This window comes from Falco peregrinus, chromosome 4, assembly GCF_023634155.1.
Source record: "Falco peregrinus isolate bFalPer1 chromosome 4, bFalPer1.pri, whole genome shotgun sequence".
Taxonomy (NCBI): domain Eukaryota; kingdom Metazoa; phylum Chordata; class Aves; order Falconiformes; family Falconidae; genus Falco; species Falco peregrinus.
Genome location: NC_073724.1, coordinates 47973208 through 47992726, shown reverse-complemented (window position 1 = coordinate 47992726; position 19519 = coordinate 47973208). Strand labels below are relative to the sequence as shown.

Genomic DNA, 19519 nt, shown 5'->3' with positions numbered 1-19519 from the left:
TAGAGCCACTGCACCAAATTTCCTGCTCATGTTTACCTATTAAAATCCACCAAAACCCATGTATTTAGCTGAGAACATAACAAGAACAAAACAAGACATGTGAACTACAACTTGTAGTATCTCAGTACCCTTCCCAAAAATGCAGATATGAATGTTTGGGGCTGGCAATTGTAATTGTTATGGTCATTAGTAAAGCCAGAGTTATTCAAGTGATTTCTGAATTGAAACTTTTCAAAAATCACAAATTTGGTGCTGGATGATCCTGTTATTTTAAAAATTGTATTTGCTGTTTACAGTTGTTCCTCAAATAGTGAGTAATGCTTGCTTTTCAGCTTCTCTCTTTTTATATACATTACACGATTATAAATACATATAGGGAGCACACATAACTACCCATGTAAATGCATGATAATATATATGTGATAAGTAGTGGAAGCACACAATGGATTGTAAACTTATATGAAAAATAAAATTCATAAGTAACTGGGATTGCCTCACCTGTGGCTGCCCATGAACACACTTCCCACTTGTACGGGAAATGGTCTGGTTCTCTGAACTTAGAGCTGCCATTTGAAAAACCAGCTTGAGTAGAGATTACCTGTGCCCCAGACATGTGAACACACCTTTCCAGTTCCTACTCTCTCCTGTGCTGTTGTTTAAAATAAAACTAATTTAATGTCCTGTACCTTGGGATGGGATTCATTTCAACCAACTTCATACCTTTATACAGCACAGACATCTATAGCTGAGCTAGTCACCAGAGGATCCCTTCATCGTACACAGGGACAAACTGGCACTTGAAGGACTTGAATCACCTGGCCAACTGTAGATATTTATCTTGGGATAAAACTGATCCAGTACTAGCAGGGACCACGAGGAGATCACTGGATGAACAGCTCTGATGCAGGCATTCATATTGCAGATATTTATGAACTAGGAGATATGTCAGAGGTGGCTTCCAGGCACAGATGCCTCAGACCACTGGAAAAGGGGTGTTGCTTCAGCTTCTTGGCAGAATTTGGAATTTTCTGTCAACCTTTCAAAGCTCAGGATAACCATTAAAAATTGTGTCTATGTTGTTCGTGGAAGAGCTTCCTTACTTCACATTGAAAGGTTTTTCAGTCTTCTTGGATTGCTGGTAAATTAAGGACTGTCACATTCACAGAGGGGAAAAGGAGTGCCTGTAAATCTCCAAAGCCTCCTAAAGTTAATTTTTCTGTAGTGAGTAGGGGCTTTAGGTGATGAGGCTCTGCAATATAAATGTTATAAGCATTGTTTTGTTGCATTACTAACAAGTAGCAAACGAATAAGGAATTTAGTTAGGTCATCCTCAGAGAAATATTGATTGATCTATAATGCACATCGTACCTGGTGGCAAACTGTCCGTGTGTGTGTATATATATATGTATGTATGTATGTATGTATGTATGTATGTATGTATGTATTAATATGCACTTCCACAACCTCCTACTCTGCATCTCCTTATTTTAGTTGGTGGTCTTTCTCCTTAACTCAGTGTACAGGTCTTTCACATGGGAGAGAGAAAGTGCCTGTAACTCCTGTTTGCACCCTTGCTGAATGGGTCATTTCAGTGGGGCTGGGGTGGTCTTCTCTCTTGCTCTTTTTCTCTCTCAAAGAGCTGTCTGAAATATACAACAGTGAGAAAGATTAGTGGCTGCCCTGTGTTCTGCTGCCAGTGGGTTCAAGTTTCCAACAGTGTTGTACTACCTGACTGAAAGAAAATGGAATTATAATTATGTAGTGATGGAGGTAGAACTTCCCAGGCATGCGAGGGAGAATTACAGTAGTGCAATGCTATAACCTCTAACTATAAAGACGATGGATTGAAAGTAAAACACTAATGGTCTAGTTGAAATGTCAAGATTTTCTCTAATTCCCCAACTTTTCAACCTCTTTTTTGAGACCTTTTTATTAGCAGCATTGTGGTTACCTTCTTTTAAACTGACAGTAATCGGTACCAGGTCCCTGGCATGTGTTTGGTCTACGGCAAATTATCTTCTCCTTTTGTGTTTCCTCCATTTTCAACAAGTCTGACTGGGAATAGATTAGCATACAAAGGTATTAACCAAATATATAGGAAAGTACTGCTAGGAAATGTTGGCAAGGAATAAATTGGCTGATGGAAAATGTCTTTCCTAACTAACTCTGTGGGTTCTGAATATGAAAATAGTTGCAGATTACAGGATGATAGGTGCTGATGTGCTAACACTGGTTAGGCTCATATATTTTCACAATTTCTTAACTGTTTACTTACTCTCTCCTACAGCAATACAGAGAATATTTTTTTCACTCTTTTGGATATGAATTGAATTCCTTTCAGATAGAATGAAGTAATCTGTCCGAGCTGTCAAGTTAAATCAACAATCCTACCATACAGGAGTTAGGGCTAAACCCTTTCTTACACAGTACAAATACGTGTTTTCTGCATGTTCCCGGCCTGCCAGCAAAATGATAACGACAACATTTCAGTCACTTATCCAAAAGTTTTGCTCCAAAACAATTTCACATAGAGAAAGCATAGGTTTTTACATAGCGCATAGTGCAGGTTTAACCTGCATTTCTTTAGACTATTTTCCAGGTTAAAAAGGGTCAATCCTGCAGGCAGCGTTAGACATGGAGACAGTTTTCTTGTCTTGTGAACTCTTTTGAAAGATGTGAGATAGTCTTCCCATTTCACACTGTCAGGAAAAACAAAGGGGTGCTTTCCTTTTTTTAACCAAACAAATAAAACTGCAGGACAAGGCATGAGATGGATCTCTGACTGCACACACTGCTTTAGTTTTTGCTTGCTCCATGGCTGTGTTTCAGCCTGTTCCAACTAGCACCCTCCAAGAGGAAGCCTGGGTGTGGTTTGAGTATAGATCACACCAGCAGCTGCTCCGAATAGGAGTTGCAAACAAGAACTTCAGCAGCCTTGATTCCCTCTGATGCACTCCAAATCAATCCTACCCATTTTGTGCTGTCCCGTACTAGTAGTATCCTTACCCCTTTGCATGCCGTATACCAAGGCATGAAAAACAAATCCTTCACTTTCCTGCCATGAAAACATTCTCTAGCAATTCTCAATGTGTCTCTTAAAGTAAACATTAAATAAACTTAGACCTGAGAAAACACGGATAAAGGTAACGATATTTTGGGACACAGGGGAACAACAGATTCAGTGGAGACCAGGTTCCAATGCTATTTACGTGTGCACTGAGAATGAGCCTACTGTAGAGGGGTCTGATCCTAACAGGACAGACACAAAAGACTGCTCCAAAGCTTTCTTATTCAGCAGTTAAAATAAATAAAGCAGCCACACTGCATCCACATACCCCATAACAGGCAGGACCTGGATGCCTACCCAAGTCCAGGGACTCACGCAAGAAACACACTCGGATCACCAGGGTTTGGGAGCTCACGAGTGGATTGCTCATTACCCTTCTCAGGTAAGTCCCTCCATTTCCCCCCCTAGAATCATTCTATGGGTGTACGAATAATCAAATATTTATTAGATGGAATAAAAAAAAAGGACCCCTATGGCTCTGAAGCTTAAATCCCTTTACAAATGTGTACAAAAATGGGACCTGTCTAAAGACCTGAGTTACTGGAATAAAGTAGACCATTCCCTTCTCTCTAATTCTGACCAGAATGCTACTTTTGATCTGAAAACCTTCTTGTAAAATTTAACTGTCAATAACATGTTTCTGCAAGGACTTTTCATTTTGTGAGAATACTCCAGACTAGCTTTACATGAGGACCACACACTCACATGGACAGAAGATGTTGATGCTGATGAATTGCTGCTTTCAGCTGTAGAATTTAATTATTCTCATTCTCTACAGCTGGCATTATTGTGCAGTGATGTGTTTGTCTTCTGACACCTCGGGGGGGAGGTTGAAATGAAGTTTCTACGTTCCTAGTGCCAAAGGGACAGTTTGAATAAGAAGTGCTGCAATGAGACCTGCATGACTATGTCCTCTGGCATGAATGATGAATCCAGGTTCTTTAGATTTTGTTTTCCAGCAGCACTTACAGACTGAAAGCATTTCTTTAAAAATGTTATAGGAAAATTACACTAGAGTTAAGCCTATTTTGACAGATGAAAGAAATGAACTAGTTTATACCGGCTGATTTCTAGCCTGTGTTCCTGAAGCCTTTCTCTTCTTTTTTACAGGCTGGCAGGGTCACTAATCCTACTCATTTTCAGTTTGTCAGTCAATAATCACTTACGTGGCACTATGTCTTTGGAAATGACAGTTGAGACAACATGTGATGCGTAGTCTTCCGTCCACAATTCCTTCTTAAATAGCAATCTGAGGTGGCTGAAAGGACTGAATACTCTATATCTGATAATGACACATTCACCAAGCCTGTCATGAAGGTTTTTGGGGAAGTTTACAACACTGCTAAGTGGGAAATGTTTCTAGTATAATGGCATAATGAAGTCACGCAAAGCAGAATAATCCCTGCCCTTGGACTCAACTTTTTTGTTTTTTTTTCTCTAAGGCATTTTAATTGTGTCACAAGCAGAGGCCATCTGGCTTAAGAATGAATATTCATTATCTGTAGCAAAAGAGAAAAACTTGTGAGGGAAATGGTACCTTCCTGGCTCCCAGCTTGTACAGTATGCATCACTAAAACTGGTGTGTTGCACAGTTGGCTAAATTGCAATTTGATGCCCAATGAATGTCTTTTTAGGCTACTATCATCTTACTAGTTAGTTATTGTTTACCAGTTGGACCTCATCTGTTCAAAAAGAAGATCACTTTATGTTAAAAATTCCTAGGGGATAACATATTTCACTGCACTCTGCAGAGCACTATGACAGCTCACCAGCTTTTATTTACTGAGAAGTCACAGGGTAGAAATCTTTCTTTTTTTTTTTTTTTTTAGGAATAAACATAATTTCTGTCATGCATGCAACAGGTGCCATTCTTGTTTATTAAAAATGTAGAGAAAACATTTACAAAATGGAAATGTAAAGACTGCATACTGAAGCAGACAATAAATTTCCTGAGAAAGAATTGAGCTGAGAGGGAATTAAACCATCCCTTTTAAAGGGTGGGCATTTTTTTCACAGTTTTATGACTGTCACCAATCCCTTGGCTTGGCCTGTTTTATTTCTGCAGGGGTGCCTCTCACTGCAGCTTGTTGTGGGAAAAGAAACCCCAAACTGGTTTGGCAGAGATTTTTCTGAGCTACATATGAAAAGCGAAAGACAATGTTTCACAGTTCCAAGAAACTCAAGCTGTTAATACTTTGAGCAAATTATATGTACGTATCATGGCCTATTTACAAGACTGTAGTTTATTTGTTTAAGTACCTAAATATCTTGAGGCAGCTCTGAGGTGGATGTTGAGCTGACAACCTTGCCTGCCACACTGAGCTGCCTCAAACACAAGCAGCCCAGAGAGAGTGGGGGCCAGGCTTGCAGTCGACTTGAATGCAACTGGGACCAGTGCTGGCAGAAATGCATTTAAAGGTAGTGGAGGCTCTGCCACAATATTCTGGAATTAAATCAAACAACTCTGGCTCTCTCCTGAGGGAATTTGATATGATAAATCCATGATGCATTTCCTCATCGGAGCTATCTGGGCTGTGTTGGCTCTCATGAGCACCAGGTTGCAATGGATGAAGCAATTTCCTGCACGCGTTTAGAAACCACTCTGGAATACTTCAATGTAATAAAAGTTAGTTGAGCCAATATGATTATAGAGCTATCACCTCATTTTCACTGCATTACTACTGTAATACTAGGAGGAAGATTCATATACGTGCACTCAGAAACGAAATTCCAGGGGAGAAGAAATCCATAATACCAACTATCCGCTAATATTATCAGACAACTGCATTTTCTTGTACTTGCTTTCTTACTTTTCTCAGGGGAAATTTACCCTAGTGCATGAGACCAACACAAGACCCACCTAAGCTTGAACATTGGGTACTACAGCCCTTGGTACACTGCTCTTAAAACTGCCAGGCAGGCTTTTAGTGCCAGCTTGCAGTTCTGCCGGAGTCGAACAGGGCATACCTATGTGATGAAGTGCTCCTGAATGTGAGAAAACAAGGCAAAGTCAGTCCCAAATACATAAACATATCCTAAGCAATATGCAAAGAGTAAAAGTGGAAGCTGTAACTCAGAAGTCAGGGAGAGTGGGAAGAGTGATGGGAAGAGTTTCCTTCTCCTTTGGCTTATAGGAAAAACACACCGAACATTACATAAAAATGTGAACATCTCAACCTGATAACTGAGGCATTCAGTTATCCAAACCTGAAGTTACTTTGACTCAAAAAGCAATTGATGCATTTGCTTTTCAGCAGTACACACATGGCGCTTCCATGCAAGTCAGGATGTCTGTCCCTCACCTGTTGCAAGGTAGAATTCCTTTAGAGTGGTATCTCATCCAAAGAATAGGAAGTGATCAGGAAACGTCAGCAGCATTAGTATTAGAGCTGTAAGTATGAGACTCCTTCTTGTGCTAGATCCAAAGTTATTTGATGTGTGTTCAGTGACATCTCATTCAGTGTCTAAACATGGTCAGTATAATACAAAAATGTCTCCCTGGGCACCAATAAAACTGGGTGAGATTCAGTGCTGGGAACAAGAGACTCAATTCTCACACTCAAACAGAGACATTCTGTCAGAATTCTGTGGCTCTAGAGTAAACGCTGAGCACAAGCTAAATATCTACATGAAACTGTTATGTTAGTAAGGTGAAGTAAGTCCAATGAAAAAACACCACCACCCAAGGCTGATATTTAAAATGGCAATCACAAGAGGCAAAACAAGTTTAATATATACGGTCTGGCAAAGCTGCATTCTTCTTCTTTAAGAATGCATTACATATTATGAGCATTCCTATTACAATTTTATTGCAATATTCAAGGTGTACTCAGAAGATACTATTATTTTTTTTTTAAATATGGGTTTATTTGTTTGCATCTTATTTTACAGCCACTCTTCCAGCCTCCAGTTTCATTTCTAAAATTAAAGCTAGTGATATTTCCATATCAAAGTTTAAAATTAATTTGCTTTGTGGGACATGCCCCTTGATCTAAAATACTTTATTTTAATTAGGACATTTAATTTTCTCTAATGGAATCAGGTTCCATTCACTTAGTCCAAAACTCCTTTCTGAAAGAGTTCTAAGCAGTACACTTTCTCAGCACAAGGCCTCCCAAGGCTTGTCTGCATGAGGAGATTGCACTTATGCAGCGAAACTGATTTCAGATTGATCCACTTATACCACTATAAAAAGTTAATGAAGTTAACTGTAACTGGGTCTGCCCCACTTCTGGATCGGTTTTATCAAACAGCTTTAAGTTTCCTGCTGTGACCAGAAATAGATAATAGAAAATCAGGTACCACTACAAGTATGTGTTAGGATGAAAAAATTAAAGGAAAACTGTCCCACCTCCCCGAGCATGAGTCTCTGGAGCCACACAGTCTGGAGTATGGCCACTTCCCACCACCATTTTTATACAGCTTCCTTCTTCCCTTTGCCCTCTTCTCTATAACATGCTGCATACATGTAGACTGTGTAGACAGATCATGTTTGCTTCTCATTAAGAGAACATACAAGACACTTCCAAGGAACATTTTGCATATCCTGGCTCCGAGTTAGGATGGTGTTCTGCCCCCACGCACGCACACAGGCACATGGATAGGTCAGGACAGGGGTAATCAGTGCATGGGCACAGACAGTGAAAGGCATTCCCTTTCCTTACCGTGAGACCTCACTCCCTCCATTTAAAATAAGTGTTTGTTCTGGGAAAGGCCTGTCTTTATCAGTTTTATCTTTATCTTTATTAAAGTCTTCATCTTTATCATAACATGGAGAAATGCAATAAATACTACACATTATGATAAACTCCAAAAAAACTTCAGTTCCGTGCTGGCTACAGCTCTCACAATGCAGGTGCATGGCAACCAAATGATTTTAAAAAAATGCGTACCTTGAAAAATAGCCAGGCTGTCATCCATTTAACGACTTTTACAACCCAAAACACATGCTTGTAGAGCTCAGTATTCACTACTCCAGGGTCTACTACATTAGCAGTCACATGGCTTCCATCTGCAGTCAGAAGATGCTGTAGTTGATAGGTAAATAACACAAGGGCAAGTTTGCTTTGGGCATAGGCTCCATGGGGTGAATACGAACATCTGTATACAGGAGAGAAAGAGAAAGGGAGATGCACATGAAAATAATCAGAAGGAAAACAGAACTGCACAAACATCAAACGTCCTGCATTTTGCAATATCCAGCAAACAAACAGCTGTGTGTTGAGTCATCAGAAGAAACAGCTTATCACTGGCAGGCGTGTTATTTGCTGGAGTTCTGGTGATTATTCCATCAGACACCAAGTCTGATTTATGGCGGGGAAAAAAATTAAAATAACATTACACACTACCTGCCAGAACCTCTATGTCAACCTATTTAAACTGGAAAGGCTGAGGCACCACCCTCCAGGATATCGTCACCTCAAACTACTCTACCCTTCCTCACTGCCCTCTTCCCACACATACATACCCTGTTCCCACCCAGTAAATCCAAGCCTGATCATACTACTCTTGGTTATTATTATTTGTATTGCAGCAGGACCTACTAGTTTCTGGTGCAGGCTCCTGTGTTAAGCACAGTATAAATGAGCAAGGTAATCATTGCACCTGCCCCAGTGACACACCAGATTACACACAGATAAAAGAGATGGATAAAAAGATGGGGCAAGGAGAGCAGCTGCAAGTGTAACCACAGTTATGGCACACACAGCCATTAGAGCAAAGACGGCTGGCTGGGTCTGCACCAAACAGGAGGTGCGACGAAGGCACACAAATGCTGGGAGTTACGGCAAAATACTATCTGTTGAGAGCCCTGTGCACCTGCCTGCCTTTCAAGTCAAGCTTTCTAGGAACTACTGATAAGTTGGGTTTCACTGCATGTAAGCAGAAGCATTTATTTTTTATTTTTTTTTTAATAAGCAGGCTAGTTCCAGGGCAAATTAGCAGGTATGTCGTTTAAAATACTCCTCCTGACTGGGGCCTTGGTATCACTTCCACAAATTCCTGTGCCATGACAGTTCACTCTTGTAATTACTACAGCCTCTCATCTAACCTTTTTTGTGCTTAGCAGAACCAAAGGTAATTCCTGTCATTACAGACAGCTCATAGGCAAAGCAGGCAGGAGCCTAAAGCAACGGGCTCCTGGGGGCAGCAAAACTGCTCTGGTCCCCATCCCATTTGCCTCTGCCAGAACCTGGGGAAGCAGCACTGATTGCTGCTGCTGCTGCCTATGGGGATCAGGGGTTAGGGTCCCTGGGGCAGCAGCTACTGCTGCTGGAGGGAGCTAGAAGGGCACCTACCCAGGAGCAGATCTCTCTTTCCCGTCTCTCTCCTTCCCTCTAGCTGTTGTCCTGCCTCTTTGACAGCTGCAGCTACAACTCCATCCTCTACACCTTCACCCTTAGTGCAGCAAACGCCCATGCTGCGGATGCTCCCACTCTGCTGAAAGCTCGCTTTTGGTTTTCTGCGACTGCCACTATGTGCAAGGCTTTTATTTTTAATGAATAGCAAATATATCTCAGAGTTCTTTTTGTTATCTCATTCTCAATGAATACCTTATTTATAATATCCTGTACACTTCACCACAGAAAGCCCTGGCTGCTTGCAAACAGACTGACTCTCTGCAGAGGTATAAAGCTACTAAAGCAATGTAACTGTTTATGTTATCTGAAAGGACTCAGAGACTTGGAGACACAATGGTAAATCATACAGCTCAGCTACAGGAAATAAAAGACAACAACACTGAATCTCCAGTGTATCTTTTTCTTTTTCTTCTTCTTTTTCCCTGCTCTATTGTTCAAGCAAACCACAAACAAACAGGCTACAAAAGCAGTGTATAAATTGAGAGAGAATAAAAAAGGACAGCTGATCATAAACAGCCCTTCCACCAACCAATGGCCTGAGCTGTACCATGCTGGATATTAGCTCCATCACCATAAAGATATCACCTGCGCCTTGGGGTAAAATGGACTATTTTAAGAATAAAGAACAATCACTGCATGAATATAAAAGTGACTTGGCATCATTACATTTTAAATTCAGTAACGTCCGTGCTCTGATCTGAGACACTCAAAATGTCACCTTATGCTTCATGCATATTTCAACCCTTTTAACTTGAAGGACCAGATCCTCAGCTGATATGAGCTTCCCATTGTGCAGCCATGCGGGGCAGAGCTCATGCTACCCATGGGAAGATGCACTCACATGAAACCGCCCCTGCAGCCAGCTGGCAGCTAACCCTGGCACCTGTCCATCAGTGCCACCATTCCCCCACCAGTAGAGAACACAAGCTGGGGCACAGGACAAGCTTCCTGGGTTGAATTAGAGTGATCTTGTCTGACAAGCAGCTCACAGGGAAGTGGTGCTGGGAAAGACCATGACTTGTTCTGCTTGGGTCTAGTTGGCTTTCAGTAACCTTCAGATGCCAGATAGGAGGATGGTGAATGCTCCCCATGACTTCCCATTCCCACATTTTGTGCAAGTGCTGTTTTGACTTACCTTGTGGCAATGAAGCATGAACTACAAGGGCCGGATCCTCAAAAGCCTTGTACTTTGCATAGATATCTATGTCAGAGAAACATGAGCACTGAGAAGATATAAAAAACTATCCAATCAGTGAGGAAGCCTTTTATATCACAGTGCGGAGATGCAAATGATTTGCAAGGCAGTGGGTAATCAGACTTCAGTAACACACTACAGATATGAAGGATATAAAACGGGATATACAGAGATACACTTTTGGCAGAATCCCTGCAATGATTACCTGCTCTATTCCCATTTTCTCTGCGTGTGCTTTTTGCTTTCCAGGAATCTGACATCAATGGACTACATAAGACAGAGGAATAACCTGTGATGCAGAACTGACAAGGACTTTCACTGAACAACTGTTTTGTTTGTGAGACCCCATCTTATTAGAATCATTTTGTTTAAATGACATACTGGGGAAAAAAATCAGCACTGCTTACTTGATTTTGTTACATCCAGTCTTGACTTTACGAGTCAGAAAAATTGGAGCACGTAAGCTCCTGTACTTGTACCACAACTGCATCTCCCATGCACATACATGTAGAATCACAGAATGGTTTGGGTTGGAAGGGACCTTTAAAGATCATGTAGTCCAACCCCCCAGCCATGGGCAGGGGACACCTGCCACCAGACCAGGTTGCTCCAAGCCCCATCCATCCTGGCCTTGGACACCAGGGATGGGGCATCCACAGCTTCTCTGGGCAACCTGTGCCATTGTCCCACCACTGTCATCGTAAAAATTTCTTCCTTATGTCCATCCTAAGTCTACCCTCCTTCAGTTTAAAACCATAAAATGTATTCATCCTATGCATGAAATTAAGTGGCTTTAAAGCCTATGCATCTAAATCTAGCCTCTCTTGGTGCTCTACGCTCTGTATGTACATTTTCTACACTGAATGAAAGTATAATTATGTGTTAAATGAAATAATATTGGCATTATGCATTTCCACATTGCTTTTATTTTCTGGAGACTCTAAAACCTTTCTGAAATGGAAGTGCACAAACTGTGATGGCACACCAGTGCACGTGAGGTGCCTGTGACACTTGGACCCCTGAGGACACAGGGTATCAATGCTTCACAGCAAGGCAGGCAGACTCTCAAGTAGAGAAACCCTGCCTCCTAAGTGGCCAGCCAGGCAAAAGACTGGTAGCTCCCAGCTCCCAGTGGTGTATACGCACTGGCCAGTCAGCTACAGAGCTAGGAGGTACTGGTGTTGGGACTGCCCAGGGATCCATCCCAATGAATACTGCCCACCAGGCTTGAGCCATGCCAGACAGCAGGTGCTGTGGCATGGCAGGCCTGTGCATGGTCAGCAGCTAAGAACAACGAAGCAAGGACATGGTGGGAAGAAGTCCAGTGGGAAGAAGTGGTGTTCCTTGCATTGGTAGCTTGCAGAAGTTCATGCTCACCCCCTTTTTTGAATGGGGCTGTCTGTGGACTATTCTTCCTATCATGGAAAAAGTCTCCCCTGGGGGATGTCCCTCCATAGCATTTTGCTGAGTCAGTGCCGATAAAATAGGGCAATGCACAACTCACTAAATGGAAACTACAGGAGGAGTTAAGGCAGACAGAATTTAATTAGCTTCTTTGAAATCCAGCCAAGAAGAGCAGCAATATACAAATTCTTCTCCTTCCTTTTAAAATACTGTTTTATTGATTATATATCAAAGAATAAAGATTCATGATAAGGCAGGCTCTGCATTTTCTGTTTGAATAATTTTTAGCATAAATTCTTATTTTTGGCTTTAGATTTTTTCTGACATAGACTGACAAGTTTGAATTGTCATTACAAAAATTAGGAAGGAGAAGAGAAAGGAATTGTTTTGTATTTTTGCCAAAACAAAACAAGTAAGTATTCAATTCTGGGGTTAGTGAGTGCTTTGTGGTTTGCTGATATTTTTTAATTTTTTTTAATTATTTTTTTAAAATTATTTTCCACCAGAAGCTGATTTTACCACTCATCTCCATGGTGCTGTCTCCAGCAGCACTCTCCCTAGCATGCTGGGGCAATGCTTGTAAAAAGTAATGAGAAGCCAAATTTCAAACTGGAGCCTGCAGCAGCTAATTAGGTGTTTAAATATGGACTCAGCTGCTATCCAAGTTTGAAAACTGGATCCATGTTTAGCACTTCCCTTGGCAGCCAGCCTTACTCTGGTTTCTTTTCTGGCTGGCTTTAGTTGGTCTATGTTCTGTAGAGGTCTCCCATTTACATCCAGTGATACCATGCTTCGGGAAGAACATAAAGTCTGCTCAGGGTACCCACTGGGTAATAGGTGAAACAAAATTGCTGCTCTGCAGAGACCAATTCCTCCACACCTCCTATGCACAGGCTCTTGCATCGTTCTCTGGCCTCTTCTCTTTCATTAACGGTTGCTTTTGCATTATGCACACATGTGGTGGAAGCGGATACAGACAGACTGAAAGAAGCACGCAGTGACAGCACCCTTTCCCGTCCCTGCCACATCTTGCTTCAACAAAAGGCTCAGAGGACCTGTGGCCATCCTGACCAACACACAGCTACATTTAACCTGGCCAGTGCTAGCGGTGAAGTTTTCCTGACATGAACCTCTTTCACACTGCACTTGTCTTGCGCATGTCATCCTCCCTGCACCCATCACCACGCTCCCCAATTTCCAGTGTGTTAATTTGCCTGGAGGGCAGAGTGCACCACGATCAAACTGCGGAACAACACGATTGCTATGTACTCCATTAAAAGACAAGTGATGCAAAACGTGGGTGACATGCTGGGGTTTTTAATGAAAGGCCACACAAAATTTCAATGTATGCCTTAGGATGAATCAGTGAATTAAGCAAAACACAGACTTGCTGTATTAAAATGACTAAAGTTTCCTAATGATTTATGTATTAATCTTGCAATACATCATCACCATTGCTTATTCAAGAATATAAAAGACTATTATTAAACGCTCATGAAGCTTTCACAGTCTTAAATTTTCTTTCTCCAGGGAATGCAGCACAAGATTTTTCAACATCTTTGATAGATTTTTGCAGTTTATTTTGAAGCAGCTACAGAAATATATTACAGAATAGCGGTAGGTATGTTTTCTGTGGTTATCATAAGCAGCTTCTTTCTCTTTTCCTACGATAAACCAAAGCCTCAGTCCTAAATACTGCTTATTAGATTTAAGCATACTTCCTGACAGTACTATCTGTATTTATCCCTTGAACACATTTGCTAAGTCTCATCAGTTGTGATTTTCCCACAACACACAAAAAAGGAAATACTGTTGGAGAAATTAGAATATATATATTGCCACTGAAAATTAGTGTTTTTCCAATTGAAAGAAATAAGCATATGCAATAGTAAAACAAAACTTAAATCTAAAGTCTTAACGTATCTAATTATTCAGATGCTGTTACAGTTGTTTTGTACAGTAGCTGTCCTGTTACCAACTACTACTATAGGCCACTGTATAGTCACCTGTTTCATATACAAGCCTGGGTGTTCTGGGTGTTCACTGAACAACTATACTTCTTCATGTACATTCCTTTCATATACTTCATATGTAGCCTTTTTTAAAAAAAAATAAAATAGTTATAAATATATACAAATAACAGTCAAGGTGGCCTTAGCGTACCCCCACATATTTGAACTGGAATACACCGACAGCTGCAATTTGAGTGCATAAGGATGCAAGCATTAGGTACTCCTGAAGCGCCCTCATGACCCTGTGTTGGACATGCTGGAAAGGAAGGCTACAAGACTGATAAATAAAATCAGGGGTTCTACACAAGCTGAAAAGCAAATCCTTCGTGTCCTAATTGGTTGCACAGGGGTTACTTATGCAGCCAGAGGCAGGTGGCACTTTCAGAGCAGCCCACCTTGCCCTTTCCTTCTGACTCACTAAGACTGACCAGGTCCCAAAGGTTCCCCCTTTCCCTGCAGCGAGCTCCTCAGTGCCATGTGCTGCTCATGTACAGCTCTGGCCAAAACTGGGCTTTGTCTGATATCTTTCAACAGTGGTAAAATAGCATTTTTCTTCCTAAAATTAGGGGAAGAAGCTCAGGGCTGGAAGGTGCTTGCTCTCTCTCCGAGGCAAAGCATTGGTAATGGTCTCAGTGGCTGTGTCAGTGATTCCTGCCTTGTGTTTAATCCAAAATTCAGTAAGAACCACAAGCTGGTTTTGGGTTGTTTTTTTAAAGCTGTGCTTTCCAACTTTCAGCAGTTTACTGTATAAATCCATAGCGTTCAGTAACTAGCCCCTTGTTATAGCTTGTAGGAAATGCAGAGGGAACCAAAATTAACTGACTGTCTTTGGAGGACTAGGAGGACTACATTCAGTGAAGGAATTTGGAATGTCTTTGTTATAAAAATATTTATGAAAGGCGAAATAAGTAGGGCCTTGTCAACCTGGGCATTACTGTCATCCACATGGAATGAATGCATCGTTTTTCATTTGGCTGATCCCTCCTCCTGATGGCAGGAGGTGAGATGTCAAGAGCCCTCCTGCTGTACTGATTACCCTGCTGTGCGCAACTCCATTGCTGTGTGCTCAGCACAGTTCTCAAATGTATGAAACACAGACTCAAAGGCTGGTCTTCTCAAAGTCTCACTAGAATCAGTATCTTTTAAAAAAGTCTATTTTTTCTGTTTGTGTACAATTAGTGTTAATTTCAAATGTTTTTGATGATTTTAAATACTGATGGCAAGTTCAAATTGTAATTACTGTAATTCCATTCTCCCAGGAAGTATTTCTTTTTATAAAGAATGATATAAATTGCCTCTTCTGAAGCATCATTTTTCTAACAGTCAGTTCATATGATACACTGTTAAGTACTTGCTAATATTTGAAGCGGTGTTTGAGCATAATGGTGCCCCTTCATTCAATTAAAAATCTCCATAAAACAAATCAATGAGTAAATAAATAGAAGAAAGCATGGTTCTGCATTGCTGCAGCTAAGAAACAGATCAAGGATCCAAGACCTACATTCTATGTCCTTGTGGTGACCCTTTTGAGTGGTGGGGAAACACCATGGCCACATATCTTTTTGTATTATCTCTTGGATAGTCTGGGTCTCAGGTTACTAAAGATTGTCACACATCTTTTAAGATTATCTCTTGGATGATAATAAGAAGAACTCTAAGGCTCTCTCCACCCACTTGTGGAAAGCTTCTTAACTCTCCTGTAACATGGTTTTTAATTTGAAGGAAGCAATGAGTCTTATGATTCCTTCCCTTCCACCAGAACACACAAAGGGCCATAAAATGGCCCAGTAATAACTTGAACAATCTGGGACTGAAAGGGAATGTAGGGTCTGGTTATGCACAGTAAAGTGCTGCCATTTCAAACCCAGCGCAGTGCACCAAATGTGGTTAGCAGATTTCCAGTAGACTACATGAAATGTGTTGGTGTATACATGAAGATAATGTAAGTTTTCATTTTGTGGTGGGCTGAACCCACTGCACTGCCTTAGAGTTAAGGAGGTGCTGAATGTGTTCTGCAAGTGCAAATGTTCACCACACTGAAGGACTGGTCTGTCTTACCAAGGGAAACATTTTTTGAATGTGCACACAGACTGAAAACACCTTTCTCCTTCAAGATGTCTATAAATACTTTGCAGAAAATCCTGTGCCATCACTCTGTCCACAAAAGCAATGCAAAATTATCAAGTCTGGCAGAAGAAAACAATTCTGAAAATCAATTTTTTGTTTGTTGAAACAATCTAACAACTTCTGCTTTTTCAAAGTTTTCTTAGGTAGCAAGAATATGAATATCATGGTTTCAAACTGAGAGGTAAAAGTGAAGTAACTCCCAGTACACGAATTAAGACAAGGAACAAGCTCATAAAGAAAGACAACCATCTGTCAACAACAGTCACGAGAAGTCTTCCCCTCTGTTGGGAGACCTTTCTAGGATAAAGAAGAAATACAGCTGAAATGCCAACAGATACTGGAGAGATTAAAATGTGGAAGTTTTCTGCACCCATGAAATGACTTATAGTCCAGACACAGCAGGAAAAGCTTTTGTTCATGTGACACCATACATCAACAGTGGCCCTCTGCCACTGTCAGAAAAGATGCAGGATTTAAATAAGCATAAAACGGGTCTGTGAAGAGGCAGGGTCTTACTTACGGAACATACAAGCCAACTTCAGCAAACAAAAAAACCTTCAAGAAACAAGTAACACAGGGGCTCAAAGTGGTCCATAGCCAGCATTGCAAAGTGGTTATTGCAAAGTACCATAAGGGACAGTGGCAGCAATCACTTTCTCTTCTGTTTAGCCTTAGAGTTGGTTTTGGTTTTGTTTGATAAATTTCCCAGTACTGTGTCACTTTGGAACACTGTAAACAGAGATCTGTAATGGAAAACCAAGCATTTCCTAAGAAGTGGCATGGCATGCCCTGGGGCCAGAGCGCATGAGATCTCTTCTACTTGCAAACGTATCAGAAGCAAGCGAAGTCAGGCAGGTTTGGCTTTCCAGGAAATGACAAGAAGTTTCATGCCCAAACCCTGAAAAAACAACAGAGTCACAGAGCTGCCCTGCCCCAGCTCTCACTGAAAAAACAATTAAAAGATACTGTTTCTTTGGCAGACTGATTGATTTTTGGTGGCAATTCAGATACTGAACACCCCCCAACTTTGAGCCGAGAACAAAAGATTTCACACAAAACTCATAATGTTTTAATTTGAACATTTTTGCAGTGCCATGTTAGAGCTAGTATCACTGTTAAAAGCCCTTGAGCTTCTCAGAAAGCTACTGTGAGACACAGTGCTCTTCGGTCCCTGTTCCTTTTGGGAGCCTGGGATGCTGCTGTGTACAGTGACTGTCCACCTCCCACGACAAGAAGAGCAGGGCAACCACAGCACCTGACACATAACGAGAACAGAAGAAATGGAGCAATAGCACTACAACTATATAAGTCTGGCAGTATCACAACTCCCAGGGGCTAAAATATTTTATTTTTACAGTGATTTATTTTACTTAGAAAGTATATTTTTCATAAAACTCACATTTTTGATAGAGAACTCAATTTAATCAAAAGACCAAATTTTCTTCACAGGTTTAAGTATTCAAATGCTTGGTTGGCTTTTGAACAGATGAAGTTCTCCTTCACTGAAAAAAATAGGCTTAGGACAGGGAGTAGAGAAAAGGTTAAGAGTTATTTGTAATCGCAGGGGCAGAAATCTGCCTTTGCCTCCCTCCACTACACCTTGTAACCCTTAATGCACTGGCAAGATCAGGAATGTATGACTATGAAGAACCAGAAGCAGCAACAGCGCTGAACCCAGAGGGGATTTGTGGAAGGTGAGCTGATCATTTTGACCATTTCTCTTAAGATGTTATTCCAGGGATTTACAGACATATGTGCCAGCCTTCCCCAGCTATGCTAGGCAGCTCGAAGGACGACTCCACTGAAAAGGTACTGTAAGGATGGCTGTAGTCAAAGCAGTTGAAAGGAATGCTAAAACCATTTGAAAAATCACCCAGGACCTGAACTCCAAAGCTTTTAAAGTTCACTCATCCCTAATAAGTCTTTTTGCTGACAGGGAGATTTTAAACTAACCTTCTCCTCTCAAGGGTGCCAAGCTCTCTCCACTCCGCATTCTCCACAAGAGTCTTTTACCTTCTCTGTCACATGAGCACAGTACATCAGCTTTCAAATTACCATTGAGCCATCTTCCCATTTAGGAAACAACACGTTTATGATACCCACTGTTCTGCGTGCCACAGAAGGTTCACTTCTCCCACCCAACCCACTGCGCAGGGAGAGGCTGAGCAGCAGGAACACCCATATATCACGTACCTCCCAACAAGTTGCAATTTTGAACTGGTTCAGAAGGACTGTGTCCTATTAAATCATTAACCATTATTACGAATCCTTTGTTAAGACCATTAATCCCTTTTAGACAAGAAGGAATTTAACATTGTGACATACAAAGTAGCTACATTTAATTTCCCTGAACACATTAAATCTGGCATTACCTTTGTGCTAGTAGTGTTACACTGTGTTATTATTCTTCAGAAACCAATGAATCCTAAAAGTATTTTCATTAGACAGAACAAAAATACACCAATAAATTTAAAACTAAAACTTTCCAAAGTTGGCATCCTAACTTAAATATTTCCCCATTATAGGAATGAATAGAGATAACCTGTGGCCTGCAACATGGATAAAACACTGGCTGTATATGAACTAAAATTCTGTCTTTTGGACGATGAATTGGTCTGCTGGTATAACAGCCCATTTATTTTTTGTAATGAATTCCTAGAATTTGAGATCTGTGCCTTCACCACTACATTCACTTTCCAGGCCAGCAAGTCAATTTTTGCAATTAACGGTAATTGCTGCCAATGCAAGGGATCATTTTACAAAACAGAAAATCCTTCTGCATTTATACAGAAAGCATTTTGCAAAGAAAGAGAGCAATACCCCTATGTATGTGCATTAAGCATTTAAATACGTATCATCTAACTATAGACAGGAAAACTTTGTAACGTGCTGCAGGAAGGTATATACTGAACACAGCAGTGTGTGCAGTTGGTATTTGGTCCTGTCAAGGGAATATGACTTATCTTGCAAATAGAACCAGAATATGCAATAAAAGTCATTGTGGGGAAGCTGCTTAAACAAAACCATCTATTCCTCGAATAAAATAAAATCTATAATAACATGTATCTGTCTCGAATAATCTTTTATGGTTCAATTTCTGTAGTTTCACAGCATTATATCAAGCAACAGTCCAGTGACACATTTTAATATGCAACTGTGATAGACTTCCGTACTGACTAAAATGGATTAAACAAATAGAAGGGTAATATATAAAATCCATCCTCCTTCCTTTTACAAATTTTCCTTTATTATTTTAAAATTTGGAAATAAAACAATAGCAGTATGCTGTATCAGCTTCATGTTTGGTTTTGCTTGAATTTAAGATATTGTACATCCCGTAAGTTCTGCCAATGAT

General features: G+C 40.8%; 1 protein-coding gene across 1 annotated transcript in view; it reads right to left on the bottom strand.

The window, feature by feature from the left end:
• DHRSX (dehydrogenase/reductase X-linked) overlaps positions 1-19519 on the bottom strand; it is a 168454-nt gene that overhangs the window by 22654 nt on the left and 126281 nt on the right. Inside the window, exon 6 of the mRNA XM_055801434.1 lies at positions 7960-8167. Coding sequence (XP_055657409.1) covers positions 7960-8167 — 208 coding nt within the window. The remainder of the gene's footprint in view (positions 1-7959; positions 8168-19519) is intronic.